The 17591-nt window shown below is 48.0% G+C and overlaps 1 protein-coding gene across 8 annotated transcripts in view; it reads left to right on the top strand.

Moving 5' to 3' along the window:
- Positions 1-17591, top strand: part of EPB41L4B (erythrocyte membrane protein band 4.1 like 4B) — a 137815-nt gene that overhangs the window by 55691 nt on the left and 64533 nt on the right. For 7 of the 8 annotated variants that reach the window (XM_043927716.1, XM_043927720.1, XM_043927722.1 and 4 more), the window contains exons 7-15: positions 1320-1440; positions 2739-2826; positions 2984-3072; positions 3369-3438; positions 3535-3704; positions 5707-5816; positions 8076-8106; positions 11272-11305; positions 15189-15253. In XM_043927716.1, coding sequence (XP_043783651.1) covers positions 1320-1440; positions 2739-2826; positions 2984-3072; positions 3369-3438; positions 3535-3704; positions 5707-5816; positions 8076-8106; positions 11272-11305; positions 15189-15253 — 778 coding nt within the window. Of the gene's footprint in view, positions 1-1319; positions 1441-2738; positions 2827-2983; positions 3073-3368; positions 3439-3534; positions 3705-5706; positions 5817-8075; positions 8107-11271; positions 11306-15188; positions 15254-17070; positions 17562-17591 lie in introns of those variants that run through there. The other variant, XM_043927724.1, reaches the window with a different exon arrangement.

Raw genomic sequence — 17591 nt, forward strand, 5'->3', positions numbered from 1 at the left:
TCAAAGTATGTTCCCTGGGAACATACTGCCTCAGCTCCATCAGAATCACCTGGGAGCTTGTTAGAAATGCAGGTTTTCAGGGTGGGAGGTGGGTGAGAGGTTCAAGAAGGAGGGGACATATGTATACCTATGGCTGATTCTTGTTGTTCTATGGCATAAACCAATACAACATTGTAAAGCAATTATCCTCCAGTTAAAAATAAATAAATTTATAAAGAGAAATGCAGGGTTTCAGGCCTTATTCTAGACCTATGGATTCAGAACCTCTGGGGGTGGGGGCCAGCCATGGGTGTTTTAACAACTCCTCCAGGCAATTCTGATGCATATTTGTTAGAAAAGCCCTGTCGTAGATCCAGGCTTTTCCAGGTAACGTGTGTCCCACCCTCCTGGGCGTCTGGTGGGAGGGGGGTTTGTTCTTGCAGGTCCCAGGTGGGGCCTGAGATTCTGCATGGTGAGCAAGCTCCCAGGTGATGCCCACACTGCTGGTCTGCAGACCACACTTTGTATTAGCCAGATACCAGAGGTAATCGCAGAAAAGGAGCAGAGGGACCTCTGGGGGATTCCTTTTCCCTCCGGGCTCTGCCTCCTGTCCTGCGAGGGTTGGGGGAGTGGAGAGAGATTTTCTCATTCAGGTCTAGGAGGAATGGCCTCCTGCGTCCTCCGGCCCTGCACTCTGTGGGGGCGGCTTTGGGCTTTTTGCTTGGGATCGCCCACGTGGCTATTGCTCCTTTCTGCACAGCCGCCTCCCTCCCAGGTTCTGCCTGAGTTGCCGCAGTTGCTCCCACAGCCCTCGCACCCCCTCTTCCCTCCCTCCTCCCGCCTTCCCTCTCCCTCCTGACATTCCCCCCACCCCAACACCCGATTCTGCCTGTACTGAATTCTTGATTGGTCCTCTCCAGTACTGCAGACTCTGGTGTGCTGCTCAGACCCACCCTTAACGAGAGCCTTGTTACATGGATGTTTCTGGGCAGGTCCCCATTCCCTGCAGTTGCCTTTTATTGCAAATTTAGGCATTACAGTTTGGTGGGGGTAATGTAATCAGGGCCTCCCTGGGCAGGAGAAGTAGTCGGGAGAGAGACAGTCATAATCGAGATGATGGTGTATGGCCCAGTGGGGAGCACATTGGAGTGATTGGAGGGGATTCTGAATGTACCTGTGGGGACCGAGTGGGAGTTAAGTCCTCCTGAAAGGAGGGCCTTAGTTATACCTGAGGGGGTACCTGTGCTGTTTACAGCCAGGCAGAGCGCCTTTGGACTTGCTGCTGCAATAACCAGAAGCATTCACTGTCTTATGTTTTCTCCCTTTTATGAAACCTGCAGCCGAGCTTGGGGAGTGCGAGCTTCCAGAACACACACCAGAGCTTGTGTCTGAGTTTCGGTTCATTCCAAATCAGACAGAAGCGATGGAATTTGATATCTTCCAGAGATGGAAAGAATGCAGGTACCTTGATGCTACCATCCAGCATTCCAGTGTATGCATTTGGTCACGTGTAAGCATTGGTCAGAGGGCTTCCCTGAGAGCTCAGACAGTAAAGAATCTGCCTGCAATTTGGACGTCCAGGTTCAATCCCTGGTTCGGGAAGATCCCCTGGAGAAGGGAATGGCAACCCACTCCAGTATTCTTGCCTGAAGAATCCCACTGGACAGAGGAGCCTGAACCTGGCGGGCTACAGTGCATGGGGTCACAAAGAGTCAGACACGACTGAGTGACTAACAAACGTTGGTCAGACTCTTTATCTGCTGGTGGAGCGGCTCTGCTGATGACTGAAATTACAGCTCCAGCTCTTCACTGCTTTCTCTCTGACGCTTCAGCCCTGCTTTTCCAAAGGCCCACAGGACGTCTCTCTTTCCAGAGCTGTACAGTAAAAACCAAACTACATTCCGGGTCCTCTCAGAAATGCAGGACCTGGTCCTGATTTGCTCATCGAATAACCAGGGCCGCTTTCCCAGCCTCCTGAACAAGCCAGGGGATGCCGCCTGGATCCAGCCAATCTGCATACCAGGGGCTGTGTTCATGGCCTGAACTTCAAGGCCAAATCCTATAGAAATGTGTCCTGTGGTCCCTTACGGGGACACTCATATTTGAGACCGTGTGTTGTACAGAGTTACATTTCAGGACACGTGGTCACCACAGCTAAATCCAGCCCTGTCATTTATCCTTTGCTTTGTCCCCTTCCCTCCCTCAGTCACCCTAGCCTGGCAGTTTTATGCCTGGAGAACAGGCCCGCTGCCTCTCCTACTGCCCGCCCATCTTCCCCAAACACTGCCCGTGCCGAGTCACTCCAGGACTCAGAATCTTAGCATGGGCTCACGGTGTCCCACAGCCATTCTGACTCTTGAAAATGGCATGTGACCTCAGCACATTCTTGTATCCCACTGAAACAACGTGGAAAAATGTGGATATAGAATCTTGCCATACCTCACTCCCCATATGCCCCACCCCACCCTCTGCCCTGCAGGAGGGTGCTCTGAGCAGTCAGCTATATATACTCAGCCTTTCTCCTTTGCACACATGTGCACGTATCTACACACACACAAGCGCTTCCTCAAGCCTCATGTTGTAAGCCCTGCTCTCTCCTCTTTCTGTTAGCAGTCTGCCCTCGGAGGTTGTGTCATGTTAATGTAGATGGTATCCCCCATCCCTTTAATTGCCCCAGGCACCCTTAGAGTGGCCATGCCCTGCAGACTCCTGTGGGTGTCCACATGGCAGTTCACACGTGTCTTGTTGGTTTTTCTAAGGGGAAAGAGCCCTGCCCAGGCGGAACTCTCCTATCTGAATAAAGCGAAGTGGCTGGAAATGTATGGGGTAGACATGCACGTTGTCAGGGTAAGAACTGTGCCATTTAAGTAACTGGGGTTCCCCATGATGGGAAAAATGTGGAAACAATGTGGAAACAAAGTAACGCGGTGAAGAACTGTTTTGCATTCTGCTCTGTGACCACCTGTTAGAACCTTCTACCGACTGTGCCTTCGTTTGTTTGTAGGGAAGAGATGGCTGTGAATATTCTCTTGGACTGACCCCGACAGGCATATTAATCTTTGAAGGAGCTAACAAAATAGGCTTATTCTTTTGGTAATTTAGTTTTGTCCTATATTAAAAATGTCTTTTTCCTCTTTTGTGGTGGAATTCTATGTGAGGGATGATGATCGAGGGATGCTGGCAACACCCAGATTCGTTTTAAAAACACACAGACTCTTGCGTGTGTGGGTGTCTGACAATGGAAGTGGCGCTTCTGAATAATCACACTTACCTGAATGAATGATTTCTTAAGCAAATCGAAGCGTAACCGGTAGAAAGGAAAGGGCTGTGTAATGTGTAGATGGTTGCCCCTGCAGACTGCGCTTTTAAAATGCTTTCTCTCTGGCCAGGCCGAAAATTACCAAGATGGATTTTAAAAAGAGCAAATTGACGCTGGTGGTGGTGGAGGATGATGACCAGGTAAGCCTTGCCCCCGTCCCTCCTCTTCGCCGGGAGTGAGCCTGCATCGGTGTTACCAGCACCCGCGTAAACCGGAACTCACACTTCTCCTCCGAGGGCCGGGAGCAGGAGCACACGTTCGTGTTCCGCCTGGACAGCGCCCGGACCTGCAAGCACCTGTGGAAGTGCGCCGTGGAGCATCACGCCTTCTTCCGGCTGCGGACGCCGGGAAACAGCAAGTCCAACAGGTCGGACTTCATCCGGCTGGGCTCGCGCTTCCGGTTCAGGTAGGCGCCATTTTTACCGCTGGGTCACCAGCCCCGAAGGAGGGCGGTGGGGACGTTCAGGGGAAAAGGAGCCGTGGATGTGCATTCGGGGACTTGCATTGGACCTCACGCTCCAGCTTCTTTCTTAACATCTGAGCTCTTTCAGCCTCCCTATCCTCCTTGATAAAATGAGACTAATCATCACAAAATGCTTAACCATTGACATTCACCTGGAACCGTGCTAATACAGTAGACACGAGCCACAGGTGGCTGTTTAGATTAATTAATGTTAAATGCATTCTAAAATGTGGTTCCTTGGTCTCACTCACCAGGCTTCAGGAGCCCGGTGCAAATGAAAGCCGGTGGCTGCCACGCTGGGCGGTGCCCTTGTAGGTAGAACACAGCATCATTTCAGGAAGCTCTATCAACCATCCAGCTCTGGAGCTTTTCACGTACCAACTGGTGAATCCTCCCTGTGGCCCTAATAAGATGGGTCCTCAGATTATGCCCATTTTGCGAATAAGGGAACTAGTGCCGGGGTGTGGATAGTCCGCCCAAAGCCACCGTCCGTCAGTGCTGGCGCTGAGCTTCAACCCCAGGCGGTCGGGGTCCTTTGTCTTTTTTTTAACCACTGCTCTATGGCCTGTCACATGCTAACATCAAGGTATTTGGTGACAGTTAGGAATAAGTGTGGATGTCACCGGGTGTGTGAATGACCCAGACGGGCTCAACAGTATTTGAAAAGACTGGAGAAAGACAATTTATTCTGATATGTTTTTATTCATGATTCTAAGACCATGTCTCTTAAAGTGCACTAGGACTCCCTGGGTGTTTGTTAAAAATGAAGATTTAGGACCCCAGCTAAGACTTTCCTAATTAGAGTCAGTGGCTGCACACATGTGCCTGTATGAATAAAACCTGAGAATGTCCATTTTAAATATACTCCCAGGGTTGATTTCTGAGGCCTGTTTATAGATCTGAGAATTGCTGTTACAAGATCGGAAACTTCACATGGTTTCATAACCTCTTCCCACACGTGGCATGTCCTTGAACTCTATTTAAAATGCCAGAGGATTTGTTCATTTCAAGTTCTTCGGCTGTGCACAGAAATGGCCGTGCACTTGTGTTTAAAGAATTAACTTTGTTTGAACATATTTTTAAATGCTGCAGAGGGGAGGAGGGGGACCAAGTCCTTTCTGAGAAAGACTCGAATCACGGGTCCTGTGGGGGGTTGAAGATGTCATGATTGCAAAGCCTGGCAGAGACATTGTGTGGTGTTCTGAAGTCTACTCTTGTTGAAATGAGCAGGGGACTGTAGAAGTTGCCCAGACAGGCTTCCATCCCGGGAGGACACTCCCATGGGGCTTGGCCTTGCCCAGGTTCCCTTGTGCTCTTTAAAGGGAAGCATGAGATGGAAGGGAGTTTGGAGATGAGCTTGGCCCTGGGAGGCAGTTAGAGCAGGTGGCAAGTGCCTCCTTCCAGGTGATGAATTGTAAACTGAGGGTGGCTGGAATGAGGCAATGATAGATCAGACAAAGACAGCATTGCCGCCTGGAAGCTGTAGCTGGGCGTCAGGGTGATTGAGAGCTTTGCTGAAAGCAGCAGTGTTTTCTTGGGCATAGCAAGGAAAGCGACGGTTTAGTTTAAGTGGTCATTGATAACAGCCTTTTAAAAGAGTGAAACGTCTACCTAATATGTTTTATGGAAGGTTATTTTATGTGTGATTTGGTGTTCTTTTACTCAAAGGTTCCAGATAACTTGGACCTCCTTGGTTTGTGCGGTCAAGTGGCTGGTCCCTAAATTGCAGGTTTGTCCTTTGGTAGAAATGGAATACAGCCTGGATTTGGCAATGGCGATTTTATTTCCAAACAGAAAGCTAAATTTAGTGTGTGTCTTTACCAAACGAGTTCGAGATAAGTTGAAATTTACACTGGAGCTCTTGAAAATAAAAATTCACTTCCAAGTACATATACTGAACCGACATTGCGATTTTGGTAGCATGCTGTGAATGTTTGCTTTCCAGTGGGCGGACAGAGTATCAAGCGACGCATGGCGCCAGGTTACGAAGAACCAGCACCTTCGAGAGGAAGCCTAGTAAACGCTATCCATCCCGAAGACATTCGACGTTCAAAGGTGGTGTGATTTGCATTCTGTTTTGGAATTTTATGTCGTGGTTTAGTTGGTTAAGCCCCAAGGAGTTTGGTGAAGCAGTTTTTGGAGGAACTGTTTATTGTTCTCTGTCGCTGTGAATCTTTCAACAAAACCCCAGTGGGATTCTCTTGGTGGGAATCAAGCTACTCTCACCATCCATCTGTCTTTAGTCTTTCCCATTGGGTGTGTTCATCTCCTTCTCTCCCTTTTCTGTATTTCCTTTCTTGTGCCTGTTTGCTTCTTTGGGACCTGGGACCTCAGAGATGTCATAGGTAAACTTGTTTCTTGCCTGTGAAAGATGATGACGTGTCTTTGAGGGAAAAACAGTCCCTGTCTCTCCTCCATGTTCCAGTTTATTTTTTTTCTTTGTTTGGGTTTTTTGGTTGTTGTTTCTTCAGTTTAAATTTATTTTACTTATTTACTTTTTGGCTGTGCTGGGCCTTCATTGCTGTGCCCGCGCTTTCTCTAGTTGGAGCACGTGGGGGCTTCTCGTTGCTCTTGTGAAGCAGGGCTCTGGCACACATGGGCTTCAGTAGTTGTGGCACACAGACTTAGTTGCGCCGTAGCATGTGGAATCTTCCCAGACCAGGGATCAAACCCATGTCCCCTGCGTTGGCAGGCCGATTCTTAACCACTGGACCACCAGGGAAATCCTGTCTTCCATCTTCGAGTTTCAAGTGGGGACATCAGTCTCGTGCTAACCAGAATTCTGACTATGTAAGAGGAGAACCAGAACCCTTAAATACTGGACTCAGGGCCCACAGTCAATCCAGACACTCCCTGCCCTTGAATTTAGCCAGACCCCGGAAGTGGGCCCAACCCCCGCCTTCCTGAGCTTCGTCTGTCATTTCCTACTGTGGCCCCGCACGTGTATGGGCCCTAGTACCCAATACAGGTGCTGTCAGGAGATGAGCAGTCCAGGATTGTTTACAGTCCCAAAGCCTAGCTCTCCCGTGTCCACACTTGCTTGCTCCTTCATTCAGGACATCGAGTTTAGCACTAAGATGCTTGTTCTTTTATAGCAGGACCTTTGCACTCTCCCTACCCCTCCCTTGTTCCCTGCTTGGATATCAGTGTAGTGGCCATTCCATATGTTTTTCTTGTATAACTCAGGACTTAGTGGGCCTTTATGGGACCTGGAGCCTATGCCTTCCCATTCTAGAATCTTTAACCTTGTGTTCCCCCTCTGTTTCCTTCTTTGTAAACCAACAGTGCAGTAGTATGGTGACCAGAAACTCTCTAAATCCATTCTTGGCTGATTCTCTGGGGGAAAAATGCCCAGAGCCTAGGGAATGTGGCCTCACTTTCAAGAAAGGCCAGAGGTTGAGAGGGTGGGGGTGTGTCCAGGGAGGGTGGCAGATCCGTGAAGGGTGACTGATTGCAGGAAGTGGGAGTGACAGGTGATGGGGTGGGGAGAGAGATGAGAGCACGCTCTGTCCCAAGAGCTGTGTCCACCTCCCAGGCGAGCACTGTGCTCGTAGCCAGCTGGTCCAAAGTTGCCCAGAAACACCCTGGTATAAGGAAGAACTTTCTGATGTGGCCATCCAGAGACAGTGCTCCCTCTTTAGGGAGTGAGTCCGCAGCCCCTGGAGGCGTACAGACACAAAGGCCGTGGCTGCTGCAGTGGGGAGGGGCCTTGACTCCACCGTTCTGTGCTTCTCCTCCACTTCCCTTCCTGGTCTCCAACCTCTTTGCCTCCTTTAGTTTCCTGACATTTTCTCCAGCCAGAGTTCTGGCCTCTTCGGGAAACATGTAACGATTTTCCATGCTCCAGTTTTCACAAAACAATGGAGTCTAGATACACAAGGTCTACCTCTGTCCATGATCCTTCTGCAGACTCACACCCGAACCGGGTTGCAGGCGTCTGCCCTGAGCTCCGCCGCACAGGCTCATGCTTGTATTTCAGCTTGTAGTGTCTCCTGATGCAGTCTCTATCTATATGAAGACTATAAGCTCCTCGAGAGCAGGGGCTGTCTCTTCTCTGCGTCCTAGGGCTCCTGGTCCTGAGAACTGGCTCAGCCATCATTTTCAGAGTGAATCAGAGGGTGGGGCCCAGCAAGAAGGTGATTTATGTTTCCTCCAGAAAGGAGAAGTAACCAGGTTGAAGAGTCTGCCTTCTGGGATTGGGACTGCTCTGAGATCATGGAAGTCTCTTCCCCAGTCATTGGTAAAAAGTGGTCCAAATGGTAAAAAGTGTTCAAGCCCTCTAAAATGTCTTATTTTTCTGTTTTTCCTTTAAAGCAAGTAACCCAGTGATAGCAGCTCAGTTCTGGTAAGTGCCCGCAGAGTCTGGGGACAGCTCTGCTGTTGAATTATTGTATTTATTTGCAGTGGTGACGTTTAATACAATTAAATCATGAAGTGAGGCACTTGATGGGCCCCACCCCCCACTCCCTTTTTCTGCTGCCAGGCTATATGGTCCACCTGGCTTTCAACAAGTACACAATAGAACGTTCCACGATAGTTTGTTACTTTGGAAAGCACAGCTGCTTTGCTTGAGTGGCTTTGTGCCCTGGGTATTGTTAACAGTGGTGACGAAGGTGATCGGCATGTGTAGGACAGGGTGTGCTAACAGCTCTGCAGGCGGTGGTGGGAAAGAGGGGCCAGGCTGTGGAAAAGCCGAAGCTCCCAGAGAAAAGCTGGGTTTGCTCAGTGACATGTGGGTTTTATGTCAGACCACGTGGAAGACCTTTATCAGACACCCAGTGACATTCCTGCAGGAAGAGAACTCGTCTTGAGACTGAAACTCTACCACAGGCCTCAGCGAACTTTTTCTGTAAAGTGCCAGGTAGTAAGTATTTTAGATGTTGTGGGCTCTGCCGTCTGTCTCAGGACCACAGACATGCTCTGTCCTTAGAGCCTGCAAGCAACACAGACAGTACGTCAGTGAACGACCGGGACTGTGTTCCGATTCAACTTGACTCACTAAAGCAGGTGTGGGGCGTGGTTTGCCGCCCCGTCCCCGACGCACAGGTGGCCTGCATCTTTCCTGTACATGGAAATCATGTGCTGAGCTGTGATAGCCTCAGCCAGGCCGCTCCCCAGGCTAATCAAATCAGTCTCTGGGGGGTGGGGACCCGGGCATCTGTGGTTTTAAAAGCTCCCAGGGAGGTCTAGGTCCCAGGTCTGTCCCACCTGGTATGTACCTTTCTCTCCCTGAAACAATTGCTTTCTTACATGAGTTTTGATCTTGGTAGACAGCTATTACGCTAGAGAACCCCAGACTATAATTGTTTTAGCCCCTGGGTCCAAGCTCCAGCCACTGGTGGTCCTGTTTAGGTACCCTCTGGCCATCCCAGGCATAGGGTTCGGGCTGCCACAGAGGGTGGTCTTTGAGGTCGCCACAGCTCTGGGGCGCTCTGCACCCTGAGCGGTTGGCGGCGCGTGCGGAGGAGCGGGCTGGTGATGAGACTTTGGGAGGCCTCTCGCCCAGCCCCAGCAGAGCACCAGCCAGCTCTGGGCTTTCCTTGTTCTCATCTGAAAACAAAGAGGTTGGGCTTGATCAAGTGTTCTTCAAACTTCTTTAGCCTCTGGCTTTGGCCCCCTAGGGGAAACCTGCCATGGAAGGTTTTCCAGGACAGAGAACAGACCAGTTTGGGATGTTCTGGATGCTGCTGAGCTGGGACCCGAGGGCAGGGCTGGCACCTGCTGCTCATCACCCCACCCCACCCCCAGGCAGCCCCCAAGACACCTCAGGGACCCCAAGGTTCTGGAAAACGTAGCTGGCCCTTGTGTTAACGCAGCTGGAAACTCAGCCTTGCATCTCTGATTGCACACGCTGCCTGCAGTGCCGTTCGTTCGGCTGGGCGGCAGGTGTCTGACTCCTGTGTCTGGGTTCAGTTCCCAGCATCTCACGAAGGCCCCGAGGGGCCTGTTGAACTGCTCCACACCCGGCTTGGACCTCGAGAATAAGAGGGGAGCTCAGGGATCCCATGTGGGTTAGTTTAGGCCCACAAGCTTACCGTGTTTCCAGGATCCCTGGGGTGGGCAGTGTGTGTCTTGCTTTTCATTCTCAGGGGCTTATGACTTCCATTTCTTTCCTTTGCTCGCTCAGGAAGTGATTGTTTTGTTTGTTTGTTTTTCCCTAATAAAATTACATTTTCCTCATAGCATCTAGTAGAGATTATATATATCGGGAGCTACAACAAGCTAAAAAAAAAAAAAAAAAACCACTCCACTGAGGGAAAAAACCAACCCCAGTAAACATACCCTTTAGGAACAAATGAGCTAATAACCACTGTTCGCAGCTGTTCAATTGCTCTTCACAGCCTGTGGGATCCTGGGGTGGAGAGCAGTGCTGTGGGAGCTGGGGATACAATTGTGCTCTGAGGGCCGAGGTAATGCCAGGAGTTCGGCATCTTGCAGACACTTAGTCCTCCTGGGGAAGGGCAGCAGGGGCTGAATCTGGCCCAGAGCCTGGCGCTCTGCACTGCCCGCTCTGAAAACTGGAACGCAGGACTACTTGGACCTCAAGCAAGACTCATAACCATGATGGATTTCCTTCTCATTGCTGGAGAAACCTTGATTTCGAACATGCCGCCCTAGCAGCGTAGCCCGATGATTGTGCTTGGGTTGGTTTGTGGTTTCTCCCGCCAAGCGTTGTGTTTTGCACCAGCTGTCTCTGTCCATACTTCTGACCAGAGCGGTTAGACTTCAGATTCCATCAACAAAGGATCATGCATGAGGAGCCCAGAACCTTTCCTTAGGTTCTCAGAGAGCCAGGGTGGCTTAGCAGAAAGGGTACAGACCTGGAGATTTTGCAAAAAATGTCTCTGCCGTGGACTAGCCAGCAAGTGTTTTAACTCCTGTTAGGCAGCCATTCCTTTACGTATAAAATGAGGTGGTAACATGTATGCATCTCATCGCCTTGCTGTGTGGATTAAATAACAAGATGTCAAGTTCCCAGGACAGAATCTTATGTGGAACGAACCTTCCAGAGTGGTGGCCATGCCATGGCTGCCCTGTTGAGGGAAGTGGGGCCCTTGGTGGTGGGTGCTCAGAAGGGACCCGCGACTCTTCCATCAGTTGGAGAAAGCCCTGGGCATCACTGGAGCTGCCTGGTACCATGGGCCACCCAGCAATGCCAGGGCAACCTGAAACGGGAGCTAAAGTTACTTGGTTTGCCCAACTGTGAAAAGATCTTTTTTACCACCAAAATATGATGTCACAAGTGGGATTCTGGAATCTTAACCTAGATATTTTTATTTGTGAGCTTTTTTTTTAATTTGTAAGCTTTAAGTGACTAATGAGAGCTGCTATTTAGTTTCCCCAATTATATACTCAGTTAAACTGCTAGTAACCAAAAAGAAATAGGATTTGTAAAAGTTGCTAACAGAGTAGCCAGCATCCTAAGATTAGTTTACAGCTGTTAAGTAAATCAGTAATCAATCTGCTTTACAGCCTATTACAATTTTTCTTTTTCTTTTTCTTTTTTTAGCCCTAAAACAAATCCTGAAGTCCATAATTACCAGGTGAGCTATTGCTTTTAAAGGTTTTCATGTCATATTTCTTAAAGTGTCTAAATTTTCCACACTGAGCAGTCATTATGCTTGTAACCAGGTTTTGAAGAAATAACAGCAGTACGTGTTTTTTCTTTTTTTTTCCTTGAGAAAATGGTAAGAGGAGAACCTTCTCTCCAACCCCTCCTTCCTCTTGGTTTTCTGAGCTGCCTGTTTTTCTTCACCTGTCCACTGGCAGGCATCAGGGACATATGTCCGAACTTTCTGGGTGGTCAGACACAGCCTCTCAGGGACCCTCTCGGGAGGCAGTTGTTGTCAAGATGTGTTCTAGGCCTAGGGAACAGGAGTCCCTGGAGATGCACCTCCAGGAAAGGCTGTGGTCACATGTTTGGGAAATGCTTCATCCTTCATTCTCTTCTTGGATCTTCCAGTGCCCTTTGGGGTGTCAAAAGTACCAAGAAGTCCTTCAAGGAAGACACATGTTTTATTTTTTTTTCAAATCTAGGGTTTTCCCAAATCATTCCTCTATTGGACAGCCCTCCCCACCCCCATAAAAACAGCTAGTCTTATCCACCGCTTTCTATTGGTGGTGGATCCATTACCATTCATGGAGTGGTAGTTTCTAGAACCTGCTTTATAAGCACCGTGCTAGGCCTGTTACCTGCAGAAGGAGCAAAGATGGGTTTCCGTAGCTGGTGGCCCAGACCCTGTGCCTGCCCATGGGTAGCTCTCACTGGCTATTCGCAGCCTTCTACAACCTGGGTCCAACTTAACTTTTGTATATGTATTATCTCTGCTCCTAAGCATACATCATGGGTTCAGGTCTTAGAGAATCACATCATCTTTGCCCCATATTTTTTTCCTACTGTTCCTTTACCCATGCTCATCTGCTGGGAAACCATCACCTTCAAAGAGCCTTCGCTGAGCCCCTTCATTGGAAATCACACAGCCCTGCTGCACATTAAAACCATCTGGCATGTTTTAAAAAAAAATAACTGGTGCTTGGGGCTCACCCTGGACTGGTTGAATCTGAAACTCTAGGGTGGGCAGGATCTGGTATTGGCAAGCATCAGGGCCTTGAAGGTGGTTCTCATGAGTGACCAGGCAAGGACCCTGAGCTGATGGTGTGTTCCTGGCTTCCTGGGTTGTCATGGGCTGAGAGGCAGCACCCATATTCAATGAGCCCCTAACGTGGGGCCAATTTTCTTGTCCTGGGCGTGTGTGAATGTCCAAGGGCCACTGCTCTCCTGGGTTTCTGTGTCCTGTCTGGTTTTGAATGTCACAAGTAATTAAATACTCCATGATGAATTCACTTTGGAGCCTTATTCTAATCAGTCTCTTTCTGGATCTTTCATTACTGTAGGTTAAGTAATTCCTTAGATGGGACTGAGATCCCAGTGTGCATTATCTTCATAAGACCTCCAAATTATTTTTCAGAATTTTAATACTGTCTTCTGTACGTGAAATCTTATTCCTCATATGCAGAACCTGGATGTGACTTCCGAGTTGTTGTGAATAAGTGTAAAAAGTGCTTTGTATCTCGTAGGGCAAAGGCCAGGTTTCCCGATCTCCTTGCCTTCTTTGGGTTCTTGGTTCTTCTTAGTTACAGATTTTTTTTTTTTGAGGGACTTTGAGGTGTGAGTGGCTGGAATGTTGTTGATGGGTCACTAGTGCTTGAAGGAGAGAAAAAGAAAAAAATAAGCCAAGCAAAGCATTCCCGACTTAGAACTGCCTCTTCCCTGACAGCCTACAGGTGTGTCTTTCTCTGCATTCTCTGCTCTGAGTGAACATCAAGGCAGTTATTCATTGAGATCAAATCCACGAAAACCGTTACCTGGATGTTGTTCATCTCTTAACATCTTTGGCAACCACTGGCCCTTTCCCCTTGCCAGCCTTATAGATGCCATGTTGGGAATAAATTGAGTGGGCAGAGAACACCCTGAGAAGTGGCCCGATAAGCATCTGAGTGCTGAGAAGGGTTTCCAGGAAGACGGTGTTGTAGCATTGATGTTACTCTGAGCTCAGCAAGCCGAGCCAAATGCAGACGATGGATTGCTGTGCTCTCAGTGAGAGAGCTCTTGGCATTTTGGAAGGAACAGTTCTCCACTGCTTGGGACTGTCCTTAGACTTACACGAGGTTCAGCTTCCTTCTTCTCTGCCAACAAGTTACGGGTAACCCTCCAGTCATTATGATAAGCAAAACTGCACATACCTCCTTATAGTTGTCCCCAGGGGGCATACTGCCCTGGTTGAGAACCATGTGGATTAACTTTAAAAAATGTTCCTTGATAGCTCCAGTTCAGTTCAGTTCAGTCATTCAGTCGTGTTCGACTTTTTGCAACCCCATGGCCTGCAGCACGCCAGGCTTCCCTGTCCGTCACCAACTCCTGGAGTTTACTCAAACTCATGTCTATTGAGTCAGTGATACCATCCAACCATCTCATCCTCTGTTGTCCCCTTCTCCTCCTGCCCTCAGTCTTTCCCAGCATCAGGGTCTTTTCCAGTGAGTCAGCTGTTGGCATCAGGTGGACAGCTTTAGAGGGTATATAATTTTTTGAAGGAGAACAAGGAAGGTTCTGGAATATCCTTCTTCCAGGGCTTTACGGATAAGGTGACCACCTCTCTCCAGTGCATCTAATTTGGTTGTGTTTGAGGACGAGGTGTCAGAAGATCCATTTCTAGTCTAGCTTAGTCTCTGTTGTTGAAGACGCAGTTGGTGGAGCCTCATTTGGAGCCTGGCTGTGTGATTGAAACGCCTGAAACTGCTCAGCTTTGGGCGAGTCATCTATCACTTCTCTGGGCTTCTGCAGCCCCTAAAAGAGAGACATGTGCAGAGATGATTTCCAGGAGATTCTAAAGCACTGGTCAGCTTTCAGACTCTGCTACTGAGATTTTTCTCCAGATTCCACTTTCCCATCAGATGTCCTTTAGTGGCTGCGGTCTTGCTGACCGGCATCTTTGAAGGAGAGAGGCCACTGGAATACACAGTAGGCCAGGAGGGCATCTCAGGTCCAGAAACACTGAACGAACAGAATGGCTGAGAATTTTCCATAATAGAAAGTAGACTCCTGCTTATTAACAAAAACATCAGGGAGGGAGAAGAAGGGAAAGAAATGATGAAAAGAATAATAGTGGCCAGACTGTAGTGACTTCAAATGTCAGGAAAGCCTCATCTGCCCTGTAAGAAAGTTTAGGCTTGCGAAGCCCCAGGACTTCTGGCAGTGTCTATGGCTGCTGCCCCCTGCAGGCCAGAAGTGGAGCTGCAGGCAGCCTGCCACCCACCCAAGCTTGCCTTGTCTTGACCCCTGGCCATTTTTGTGAGTCACCCGTCTGGATCCTATTTTTTTTTTTTTTTCATGTTCAAATGGGCAAACTACGTCTCTCTCTCTCTCTCTATCAGGATCTAGATGGTTTGTGGTTTTGTTTGTTTCCGGGGGATGTTTACTTTTGGATCACCTGATAGAAAAGTATTTAAAACGAGAGAAAGAGTTCGCGCACAGTCCTGCTCCCTTGGCGTCGTCCCCTGTCCAGTCCTGTTTGCAGTGTGACTATTTACACACAGTTGTCATCCTTTCCAGCAATGGCAGAAACTGTTTGTAAAGAATAAATTACCCCCATTCTCCCCTGTTTCTCTGGCCCCTTCCTTCGGCTCCCTTGGGAGAGATGAATGCTGCCTGGCCCCGCGGGTGCTCTGGGGCACCCTTTCACGGCAGATGCTTTCTACCTTTCTTCTTAGAGGGCAGCCCCCCAGCCTTTGTCATGGGGGAAACTTGATATCCTGGGAAACGTCCACTCCCCTAGCCAGGCATCAGTGAGAGCCTCTCCATCCACAGCCAGTGAAGACCGTTGAAACCAAAAGGGCGCTGAGTAATCCAGTTTGGTATTTTATTTCTAGCCTCAGTATCATCCCAGTCTCCACCCCGGCCAACCTCGGTGGCATCCACACTCTCCAAACATAAGGTAAGTACCTGAGCTCCCAGAGCTGTCCTTTTCTACTTCCTACTCTCCTTTTCCAAGCTCTTCTTTTCTACTTCGTTGTGAAGTGAAATTCTGCATCAGAAACCACTGTTAAAAGAGTTATCTTGCCCTGGAAGAGATGAGTAATTTGCAAAGCAAAAGAAGCCGATGATGGGTCTGGATTTACTAAAGCTTATGCTTGATGAAATAAAATGAACTGGGAGGGGGTTTTTGGTTTTGTTTTGTTTTAGTCAGTCTAACCTCAGGTATTTGGGGTTTGGTTTTATGTTTGAAATGTTGCTTAGAATTTAAGTAACATTTTTCTGTCCTGAGAATTCATCTATTAAAAATACGATTAAAGCTCAGGGATTTTTGTTGTGGGACTTTTTTGAAAGGATTTTTTTTTCCCCCAGGGATGGAGTGGAGGGTTGCTTTCTGTGATGATGGATTTTTTTTCTAAACCTTGGGGTCAGTAAACTTTTCTGTAAAGGTCCAGATAGTACTTTCAGCTTTGTGGTCTCTGTCACAGCTACTCAACCCTGCTATTGTACTGAATAGCTTGAAAGCAGCCACAAATGATGCAGAAGTGAATGGGCCTGTCTGTGTTCCCAGAAAGCTTATTTATGAAAACAGACAGTGGGGTTTAGGCTGAGGGCCGTGTTTACCCACCTGTGTCCTAACCTTCCATCGTCCTTCCCAGGTAACCTGGCACCTGCTTTGTTACATTTATGATTAAGCTTGGGATTTTTTTTTTTAATGCCAGCTTCATAAAAGCAAACGTTCCTTTTAAGATTTGAATTTCAGATCAGTCTTAATTGGTGTTTCTGTGTGAAGCTCTTTCAGAAATATAGTTGGTGAATTCAGTTTAAGTTATTTCTTATGAGATTGCAAACCTGGCTCCTTGAGAGAGAGTATGGTGAATGGAGTGATGGGAATACATCCATTTAGAACAAGGCCAAGGAGAGCAATTAGTTCTTGACCTTTCTTACCCAGTCTGTTGCGGATCCTGTAGGACAACAGTGCAGTTTGATCATAAGCACTTGATGTCCATGTAACATTGAAAAGCAAGTTAGACTAGTGAACCAGTACCTCTAAAAGTTTCTGTATTGCAAAGACCATTTCTTTTCCAGACCTGAGGCATGGGAGAGATTCATATAAATGCTTTTTAATTTAACCTCATGCTTATAAAACATAACACTGATTTTCGCCTGTTTTATCATGTTGGTTTCCTTGTGAGTCAGTCTTCGCTGGGAACGCCAGGAAGGCTGGACCAGTGCTACTGCAGGTGGCCCTGATGCCTAGCAGGATCTGTGTCACCTGGGAGCTTGATCATGCAGAGTCCCAGCCCCACCCCAGACCTCCAGCATCAGAACTCTGGGGGTGGGACCCAGTATATGGTATTTTATTAGACTTTCAATGAAAAGAGAATTATTTGGTCCAGCACTTTCAGAAAAGGATGAATAAGGCATTCACAGTGTATGTTCCCGTGGCAACAGCTCTGAGAATTCCCATAGAAAAGGAACCTTTTTCACCATCACCTAGCTTTTCCCAGACTGACTAGATCCTTAGACACCCTTGGAGGGATGATGGCCCAGCCATAGGCAGCGCTGTTCTCAACTTGGAAGTTGGTAGAGGACCAGAGCATCTGAATTTAAAATACACTTGAAAGTAGAAAATCTGTTCATTTCTTCTGAAAGCCATCTTCATTCATGTAGTTCATGGTTTCCCCTGCCCATTTCCTTTGCACTTGTGTTGTTTCACTCAATTCTCTGATTGTCTTCCATACCCCCCACTAACTGCTCCCTCTGCAAACAAAACAGGCCATCCTTTCAGGATGACAGGCCGCATTGGAAAGCGTCGGCCAGTGGAGATGACAGCCATTTCGATTATGTCCACGACCAGAACCAGAAGAACTTAGGAGGAAAACAAAGTGTGATGTATCGAGATAAACTCGTGACTGCACTTTGAGAGACTGAAGCATCTTACTCCCATTCACCGTCATAGTTTCATTCCATCCCATGGAAAGTGTCTTGGCATCACATGGACGTGTTTATAGAAATATCTCCAAGGAATAGTTCTGAATGGTGTTTTCAGTGTCCATGTAAATATTTGCAAGTAACCACGATAGGTAGTCACAACTTACTGTGGACTGCATTCTCAATAAAATGAAGGTAGTTAAAGGCTCAGGAATCGTTTTGATATTCTGATTTTAAAATTGGAGTATAAGTCTGTGTTTATTGTTATTATTGCTGTGTACCTAATGTTTCTTTGTTATTTAATGAATGGGACCAAATAAACCCAGGAAAACTTGGGAAGATCACTCTGTAGAGAGAGTATCATG

This window comes from Cervus elaphus, chromosome 16 (genome assembly GCF_910594005.1).
Source record: "Cervus elaphus chromosome 16, mCerEla1.1, whole genome shotgun sequence".
Lineage (NCBI taxonomy): Eukaryota > Metazoa > Chordata > Mammalia > Artiodactyla > Cervidae > Cervus > Cervus elaphus.